The 10,128-nt window shown below is 43.4% G+C and overlaps 1 protein-coding gene across 6 annotated transcripts in view; it reads right to left on the bottom strand.

Annotated features, from left to right (window-relative positions):
• DPYS (dihydropyrimidinase) overlaps positions 1–8,754 on the bottom strand; it is a 99,954-nt gene extending 91,200 nt beyond the window's left edge. For all 6 annotated transcript variants that reach the window (XR_827322.1, XM_010863482.1, XM_010863483.1 and 3 more), the window contains exon 1: positions 8,441–8,754. Coding sequence is in view for 5 of the 6 variants with exons in the window: in XM_010863482.1 (XP_010861784.1) it covers positions 8,441–8,704 (264 nt within the window). In the remaining variant the exon portion in view is untranslated. The remainder of the gene's footprint in view (positions 1–8,440) is intronic.
• Between the last annotated feature and the right edge of the window lie 1,374 nt (positions 8,755–10,128).

The raw sequence follows: 10,128 nt of genomic DNA, 5'->3' as shown, positions 1-10,128 counted from the left end.
GTGAGTGTTATACATGTATCCACACTTTTAGATTCTGTTCCCATATAGGTTATTACACAGTACTGAGTAGAGTTCCCTGTGCGGTACAATAGGTTCTTCTTGGTTGTCTGTTTTATATATAATAGGTGTATATGTTAATCTCAGTCTCCTGATCCTCCCTCCTCACTTTGGTAACTCTGTTATTTTCTGTGAGTCACTTTCTGTTTCGTTAATAAGTTCGTGGCTGCAATCACCATCTGTAGTGATTTTGAAGCCCAGAAAAATAAAGTCTGACACTGTTTCCACTGTTTCCCCATCTATTTCCCATGAAGTGACCAGACCAGATGCCATGATCTTCGTTTTCTGAATGTTGAGCTTTAAGCCAACTTTTTCACTCTCCACTTTCACTTTCATCAAGAGGCTTTTGAGTTCCTCTTCACTTTCTGCCATAAGGGTGGTGTCATCTGCATATCTGACGTGATTGATATTTCTCCCGGCAATCTTGATTCCAGCTTGTGTTTCTTCCAGTCCAGCGTTTCTCATGATGTACTCTGCATATAAGTTAAATAAGCAGGGTGACAATATACAGCCTTGACGAACTCCTTTTCCTATTTGGAAGCAGTCTGTTGTTCCATGTCCAGTTCTAACTGTTGCTTCCTGACCTGCATACAAATTTCTCAAGAGGCAGATCGGGTGGTCTGGTATTCCCATCTCTTTCAGAATTTTCCACAGTTTATTGTGATCCACACAGTCAAAGGCTTTGGCATAGTCAATAAAGCAGAAATAGATGCCTTTCTGGAACTCTCTTGCTTTTTCCATGATGCAGCAGATGTTGGCAATTTGATCTCTGGTTCCTCTGCCTTTTCTAAATCCAGCTTGAACATCAGGAAGTTCATGGTTCACATATTGCTGAAGCCTGGCTCGGAGAATTTTGAGCATTACTTTACCAGCGTGTGAGATGAGTGCAATTGTGTGGTAGTTTGAGCATTCTTTGGCATTGTCTTTCTTTGGGATTGGAATGAAAACTGACCTTTTCCAGTCCTGTGGCCACTGCTGAGTTACTTAATCAGTGTTAAATAGGACTTTTAACAAAACAGAATTACAGTCTATTTTTATATCTATGCCTCCAATAATTTCCTGTTTGTTTTTTTTTTAAGATTATGATTTGCTTCATTTTATTTTAAGCATTTATGGGTAAACAGATCCTCAGGACTCAGAACTCATGACTACTATCACTGTAACACAATTTCTCTATTGGAGGCAATGAAATGTAACAGAAAAAGTGAGGTGTCCTTCCTCGATTGCTACTTGACATCTGAAAAGAAGAGGACAAAGCAGTGTTGAGGGGAAGGCTCTGGGCAGGTGCTGAAGCTCACTTATCAGAAATGTAGCCCAGTGATGTCAGCAATTATGACTGGTTACTAAGCACAAGGGAAAATGCCAGATTGCAAGTGTTCACTCAAAAACAGTCACACAAAATTCAAGTTAAGCCTACACATCCAAAAGTTCACTGCATATAATTTATTACCAAAGCCAGGAAAAATTAGAGCTCCATATACCTCCAGTCTGTCTGCCATTGAGAACAAAGATCACGGTTTCATCTCTATAACCCCAACCATAATGCCTGGCACTTAGGGGGTTTCCAAGAACTATTTGTTGCCTGAATTCATGGAACCTAATTATGAACTTTAAAAATCCATCACTTAAGGTTATTCCATATTAAATGGCAGTGATGAGGTCCAGAATATGCCATTGTGGCATAAAAATCATTTTGAGCTGAAGGCATCTGAGAATAGATGCCTTTTTTTTTCTCCCTGAACTCCTTTATCTGCCTGAAAGCAGAGCCTTTCAAAAAAGAATTGAATTGTCATAAATCCCCTTCCAGGAAGATGACTCTTACTACCTGAGACTAGAAGCTTGCACCACACTAAATAGATCTTGTCATGAAATATCGTATCTCCATCTATTCTCCTAAGAGCCTGTCGGTCTCTCCTAAAAGCCATTTGTTTTCTCATAGGTGCCCTTCCCATGTTAAGGTGATAGGCGTGCCTGTGCTCAGTCATTTCTGACTCTTTGTGACCTTTTGGACTCTAGCGGGCCATGCTCCTCTGTCCATGGAGGTTTTCAGGCTGGAATACGAGTGGGTTGCCACTTCCTCCTCCCGGTGGTCTTTCCGACCCAGGGATCGAAACTGCATCTCCTGTGTCTCCTGCACTGGCAGATGGATTCTTTACCACTAAGCCATGGGGAAGCCCCAAAGTGATATGGAAGCCCCTAATTCTAACTTGCCTTCTTGAATCACATTTTTCTGTGAACTTGGCCTGAATGTACATGAATTTTAAAAATCTATCTTTTCTCTTTCAAATCTATCTTTTGTCAGTTTATTTTGAGAGGGTGGTTTTAGTCACTAAGTCATGTCTGACTCTTGTGATTCCATGGACTGCAGCCCACCAGGCTCCACTGTCCGTGGGATTTTCCAGGCAGGAATACTGGGGTGGTTTGCCTTGGTTTCCTTCTCCAGGGGATCGTTCCAACCCAGGGATCAAACTTGGGTCTCCTGTACTGCTGGCAGATTCTTTACTGACTGAGCTACCCACCAAACTAAACATAAGTGGTTAGAGGAAAACTTTTCCTTCCTGATAGCAGTATCAAGGAAACCATGATTCCTGACTACCTCTGTCAGAGCCTGAAGACATGAGGTCCAGATAAATGAAGGAGAAAACAAGTGGAAGTGAAAAGCATGCAAAACACAAATATGAAAACTGAAAGAAGGCAAGTCCCAGAGTCTATAAAATTCAGTGAAAGGCTTCCTAACACACAACACCCTCAATAGAGCCAAAGCCCTACTTCATACTGAGTGGCTTCAAATTAATCTTTGAGATGGTTTTATTTTTGTTTTCTGATTAGTACAAAGATTAAATGTGTAATCAGTAAATAGCCATTGATGGAAATCATAGAATTACACACTTTTACAGCTGGAACATGGAAGCTATTAATACGAGAATGTTCAAAGCTCATCCTTGCTGCTGCTGCTGCTAAGTCGCTTCAGTCATGTCGGACTCTGTGCGACCCCAGAGACAGCAGCCCACCAGGCTTCGCCCTCCCTGGGATTCTCCAGGCAAGAACACTGGAGTGGGTTGCCATTTCCTTCTCCAATGCATGAAAGTGAAAAGTGAAAGTGAAGTCGCTCAGTCGTTCCCAACTCTTAGCAACCCCATGGACTGCAGCCTACCAGGCTCCTCTGTCCATGAATTTTCCAGGCAAGAGTACTGGAGTGGGGTGCCATTGCTACCAGCAATTAAAGAAATGCTTGTTTAAAAACAGTAAGAAATTCTATGCTTTTCCTATTAAATTAGCATCAATTTTTTAAAAGTCAACATCCACAATTAGCTAGGATGCAGTGAAACGGGAATTAGGAGGTACTGCTGCAGAGGTGGGTGGGGACTGGGGCATAAACTGAAAGGCAATCTGGATGTCTGTGTTAGACTCTTTTAAGATGGATCCAATGCTGCCCAGGCATTTCACCCTGTGGGGTGATTTCCACGTCAGTTATCAAGCATCTGAGCAATGAATTACGTTACATTGTTATACACAAGCCAAAAAAAGCTGGATACCACCAAAATGTCCAACACGAACAAGGTGAGAGTGGAGTTGTTAACAGTAGGGGAAAGATAGGAAGAAAAATGGGGCAAGCACTAGAAGAGAAGGATAAATTTGAGGGCTTGAAGTCTGAGGCGCTTATGGGACATATTCAGACGGGCAGAAATGGAAGCCTGATGCAGAAGAGATATAAGACCAGAGAGAAAGATCTGGGACTGTCTTGGACAAGACAACAGGACACAGAAATCATATTCTCTGACAACAGTGAAGATCCTGGGGAAAGGTTTCATGAATAAGGCTGATTTCAAAGGCATAATTTAGTACAAGGCAAAAAGTTCATCTGTCCCTCCCAGAAAAGAAAAATCTGAAAGGAAAATGTTGAAACTGTAGGCGATCTAGCTATATTTTTCTTTATACTCTTCTGTATTTTCCTTTTATTTTTTTTTAAAAGAGCAGTTTCTTCATTCAACTCATATATATTAAGCAACTATAATTTCCAGCCTTTTCCTGAATGATGAATATATATTTTTCATTACTTAAAATTTTTTTTAATCAAAGATGTTCTCACTATTATTGCTTTGTTTTACAGATAAGGAAGCATTGACAACACCAAGAGAGGAACTGACTTGCCCGCACAGCTTCTGAAACCCATCCTGGCACTCCAAAAGAGAGGCAACAGAAAAGAGGTTTGGTTTGCAACCAAACTCTCTGAATCACAGCTCTTCTACAAGGTGAGGAAGCTCTATAAATACAACCATAAATGTGTGCTTAATCATATACCTTCCACTCCCTTATTATAAGTAATCACCATCATGGCATTTTACCAAAAAGTTCCAGAGCAAAGTATAATTTTCTCTCTTGATCATTTTGAGGACTTTTTGTCCTTCACATAAAAGGTATTCTGCATTCTCTCAATTAAAAAAAAAAATGATATTTTTGCCAGCCACTGATGCTGCCAGGTTTTTAATGTGAGTCCACCCACTCCAAGCTGTGTCTATGTCTGAATACAAATATATATATATTTGAAAACTGACTGAGTTCTTTTAATTCACTTTCTTACCACAGGATGTTGTAAAAGCAGTCATAATTCCTTCAAGTTTATCTAATTTACAATACCCATTTGAATAAAGAATCCCATTGTCTTTCACAACAAATATTAAATTATTGGAAGACTACTGTATATCTAGTACAGAATAACAAAATGAAATGTGATTTCTTTAAAGCAGAATGCCATTACCATTAGTTATATCGGATGGAAGGCTTTTACCTGTAATTAAGTAAATCAATTATAAGCTTTAAACCTACCTCTGACATGAATTAGATTTCCAACATATGTAACCTTTGGTTGACCTATATTTCAGTTTTTAAATTTGGCTCCATCACAACCTAGTGATCAATACGTAGAACACCACAAACAGTATCCCTTCTGTTTGTCAGATATTATAAATGATCAGCCTGGTGCTTGCAGGAAGCACACTTTGGTCTAACCTTTTGGGGCCCATCTCCTGAAAGCATGATATATCATTCTTACTTTATGGCTTTCTGTACTTAAGGTACCCATTTCTGTACCCTTAGAGATGATGTGGCTATAAATGCAGGTACAAATGTCTCACAAACCCACTCCCTGCAGTGTATATTTATTTTGACAACCTTAACTGCCTGCAGCACTGGGAAGGTGAAAGGCTACTGTATATCTTAAGGTTGACTTTGCTCTGTCTTTGACAAAAGACATCTCACAGTAACATACCCCTTACTTATATAGGTTTTTCATCTACCTACTGCCACTTTGGTGAATCTAAACCTTAGATTTTTTTTTTAAAGTCATCATTTCAGAAAGGATGAGAACCTAGTATTGAAAGCAGGCGGTCCTGAATTTGAAGAACCACTCTGCCACTTACTAGGTGTGCAACCATGGCCACGTGACTTACATTTCAGCTTCGTTAATTGCAAAGGGTAGACAGTGGCACCTGGGATTGTTGGAAGACAAAGCACAGCTTAGCAAGGTGCCTAAAACATAGCACAGATTGATGAAGCAAAGGCTGCTCAACAGTACTCATGTCTTTCAAGTTTAGTATAAAATATGACCAGCATTTACAAAAGACGTCTTTGTCCCTATTTCCCCAAACCCAAAACCACGAACCCTGCGTTGGGAATTATCGTGAAGACTCTAGAAAAGAGGACAAAATAACTTCATAATGGCCTTCTTTCAGAACTCAGGCCAATACTTTAATGCTCATGTTTATCTCTATTTACCTGTCTGGTTCCCTGTTATGAAGTCTCATCTGTTTAGGGAGTGGGGGTGGGAGGGTGAATATCTCCTGGGATCCAACCAACCGATTTCAAAGTAAACTTTTGCAACTTTGCCCTTTTGTGAGTACTGTTTAATGTTCAACATGCATTTAGTCTTTGTTCAGTCTTTGACCTTATCTCTGACCATATCATTTTCTGCTGCAATTCTAAGCTCATGAAAAACATGTTTTCCTTTAATGTTTTTCCCTGGTGGCTCAGAGGTTAAAGCGTCTGTCTCCAATGTGGGAGACCCGGGTTTGATCCCTGGGTCGGGAAGATCTCCTGAAGAAGGAAATGGTAACCCACTCCAGTATTCTTGCCTGGAGAATCCCATGGACGGAGAAGCCTGGTAGGCTACAGTCCATGGGGTCGCAAAGAGTCGGACATGATTGAGCGACTTCACTATACTCTATAAGTGAGAAACACCTAAAGAATCAACCAGTAAGTTCTTTAAATAGTATGCTACAAAAAGCTGTCTTCTAAGTATGGAAGTGTGAAGTGAAGTGAAAGTGCAAGTCGCTCAGTCATGTCCGACTCTTTGCGACCCCATGGACTATACAGTCCATGGCATTCTCTGGGCCAGAATACTGGAGTGGGTAGCCTTTCCCTTCTTCAAGGGATCTTTCGAACCCAGGTCTCCCACATTGCAGGCGGATTCTTTACCGTAATGGAATCGTAAACCTCTCCAAACTGGAATCCCAGAATGGACAAGAACATGTAGAAAACTGCGAACCACCTCCCTGGATCTTTGGGCATGCACCAATCATCTTGAGAGAGAAGGAACGTCCCTTTCCCACAGCATCCTAACCCTTCTTGGCTGCTTCATCTGGGATGAGAGAAAGGGAAATAACGAAGGGGAATGATGCTAGTGGGCCTGGTGACTGACTGATGATCAGCAACAGCAGCTCCCTATTTGATAAACGGAGGTGTCAATGAAATGCCCTGCCATCAGCAATGCACCGAGTGAATGGTGAGTCCGTGACAACAGAAAGTGCACGTATGATAACTTAATACAACAGGGTGCATGATTTCTATATACAGGTACACGCACTTATACACACATGCACACCACCACCTCAGTTATGTAAAATAAAGCATATGAAAGTCATAAAGACATTAAACCAAAACATTGTCACTGAGTGAGAAATTCTGGGTAATACTGTTCCTCTTTCTACTTTTCTATTTTTTTCCCCCAACTTTCTACAATCGTGAATTGCTTGGATATCTGAAAAAAATGTATTTTACATGTCAACATAAAGTTGTTGAAGTTTAGCAAATTTCACATTTTAGCAAAAGAGAAGTGAATACTCTTTAACAGATACTGATCTTTCCTATAAAAGACCTTGACCATTGTCCTGATAATTAGTAACTAGGAGGAAGCTTTGCAAATGTTGGCGTCAGCAGCCTGCCCCAGACCTGGGTCAGATAGTTCTTTTTTTCTTAAACATTTTGGTCAATCATAGAGGATTGGGAACGTGGAGGAAGAGAGGTGTAGAGAGAGTAAAGCTGTTAGAAATCGGTAGGGTACTGGATAAATCCTCATAACTGCTTTGAAACTGCACAGCCTGTATTTGGACTAACGGCCGGATTTGCTTCATACACATCACAGCACAGTCAACGAGAAAGAACCCCTACAGAGAGCTCAGACCTTCAGGACACCGCTACTTGAATTTTCCAAGGAGCCAGCTCTCCCACCACAGCCCCAACGGGAGCCCCGAGAAGGGTGCAGGTCAGGCTCCAGCCAAAGTAGCTGCGTGCAGTTTTAACTTCAGGTTCCTGTAAGCTTCCCTGTTCATCTTCTGATTTTTTTTTTTCCTTCGTTTTAGTTATTTTCATAGGCTGAGTCTTTAGGCCTTTGTGTCTAGAGAAACCCAGGCCTCCCTCACCTGGGGAGATCTATAATCTGATCCTTCGACCCTGCTGTGAAAGCCACAGGTGCTCAATCACCAAGAATCAGGGTCTGAATTTGATGTCCCCAGGCAAGCAGGTCGGAGAAGGGATGGGGTCAGGTGGAGAGCTAGCGCTGGGAGACCGTTTCTACAACAGCGTTCTTGGAAACCCTCGTCGGCCTTGCATGAATACTTTTTCTGCTGGCTGGCGGGTGGCAGTAAAAATTGTGAATGTTGTGGGCTCATCACCATCACCTGCCGTGCGCTGCTAACTTTTGAGTCAAGGCGGTAACTACTGGGTGAATGGATTTTTCATTTGGTTTTGGCTGAGAGCGTCGACTACAAAGAGTCTAAGATATTAAGGAGGAATTTCAGAGTTTCACAGAACACCCAGCGAAAAGGAGGGGTTCGGGGGAGAGGAGTAGAGAAACAAGGGTGAGGGAATAGGTTGCTTTAAACGAGTCAGATTATCCAAAGAGAGGATCAGAAGGGTGTCTGGCTCGGTCGAAGCTGAGCTGATGCCCCCCACCACCCCGAGGAGGACCACCCAGAAGGGAGCTCAGCTTGGGGGCCGACATCCTGCGGGGTCGCCCCGGCGCGCTCCTCGGGGCCCGGGGACCGCCGGAGAGGCAGCCGAGAGCTCGGCGGACGTCCAGGGTGTAAGGGCGCGCGGGGGCGGGTACCTTGGTGCCCAGATGGAAGTCGTCCACGGAGCGCGAGCCCATGAAGGGGAACTGCATGTGTGTGTGCGTGTCGATGCCGCCGGGCAGGACCAGCTTGCCGGCGGCGTCGAGGACCCGCAGCCCGGCTGGCGCGTCCCCGGGCGGCAGCACGTGGCGCCCCACCGCCTGCACCACGCCGTCCTCCACCAGCACGTCGGCCTCCTGCGAGGAGTCGTCGTTGACGACGCACCCCCCGCGGATCAGGAGGAGCGACCGCGCAGCCATGGCGAGGGGCGCGCTCCTCCTCGGTGACTGGGGACAGCCCCAGGGCCCCGCGTCCAGGTTTATCAACTTGGCCGCGGGGCGGGGTGGGGCGGGGAGAAGGGGCGTATCCATCTCCAACCACAGTCCCGCCAGCCAACCCGGGGCCGGGCCTGCGCCCAAAGGATGGTGTTGCAACCAAAAGTCAGTGCAACTCAGACTCTGGGCTCTGAATCCTGGTGTATGTGTTGGTCTTGGTCATTAGAAGGGAAACACCTTGAAGGTAGTTTTATTAATTTATTTTTAAAAGTTTATTTATATGAACTTTTATTGGGTACTTCTTTTAATATAAAAGTTATTTATATTAACTCATATAAACATTACTTTGCCAACAAAGGTCCGTCTAGTCATAGTCATAGTTCGGCTATGGTTTTTCCTGTGGTCATGCATGGATGTGAGAGTTGGACTGTGAAAAAGGCTGAGTGCCGAAGAATTGATGCTTTTGAACTGTGGTGTTGGAGAAGACTCTTGAGAGTCCCTTGGACTGCAAGGAGATCCAACCAGTCCATTCTGAAGGAGATCAGCCCTGGGATTTCTTTGGAAGGAATAATGCTAAAGCTGAAACTCCAGTACTTTGGCCACCTCATGCAAAGAGTTGACTCACTGGAAAAGACTCTGATGCTGGGAGGGATTGGGGGCAGGAGGAGAAGGGGATGACAGAGGATGAGATGACTGGATGGCATCACTGACTCGATGGACGTGAGTCTGAGTGAACTCCGGGAGTCGGTGATGGACAAGGAGGCCTGGCGTGCTGCAATTCATGGGGTTGCAAAGAGTCGGACACGACTGAGGGACTGAACTGAACTGAACTGATATTTATATGAACTTTTATTGGAGTGTAAGATATTTACAATATTGTGTTAGTTTCTGGTCTACATTGAAGTGAGTGTTATACATGTATCCACACTTTTAGATTCTGTTCCCATATAGGTTATTACACAGTACTGAGTAGAGTTCCCTGTGCGGTACAATAGGTTCTTCTTGGTTGTCTGTTTTATATATAATAGGTGTATATGTTAATCTCAGTCTCCTGATCCTCCCTCCTCACTTTGGTAACTCTGTTATTTTCTGTGAGTCACTTTCTGTTTTGTTAATAAGTTCGTGGCTGCAATCACCATCTGCAGGGATTCTGGAGCCCCAAAAAATAAAGTCTGACACTGTTTCCACTGTTTCCCCATCTATTTCCCATGAAGTGATGGGACCAGATGCCATGATCTTAGTTTTCTGAATGTTGAGCTTTAAGCCAACTTTTTCACTCTCCACTTTAACTTTCATCAAGAGGCTTTTGAGTTCCTCTTCACTTTCTGCCATAAGGGTGGTGTCATCTGCATATCTGAGGTGATTGATATTTCTCCCAGCAATCTTGATTTCAGCCTGTGCTTCTTCCA

This window comes from Bison bison, unplaced genomic scaffold (assembly GCF_000754665.1).
Source record: "Bison bison bison isolate TAMUID 2011002044 unplaced genomic scaffold, Bison_UMD1.0 scf7180017864491, whole genome shotgun sequence".
Lineage (NCBI taxonomy): Eukaryota > Metazoa > Chordata > Mammalia > Artiodactyla > Bovidae > Bison > Bison bison.
Note: the sequence above shows the minus strand (reverse complement) of the source record. Positions and strands in the feature narration are given on the sequence as shown.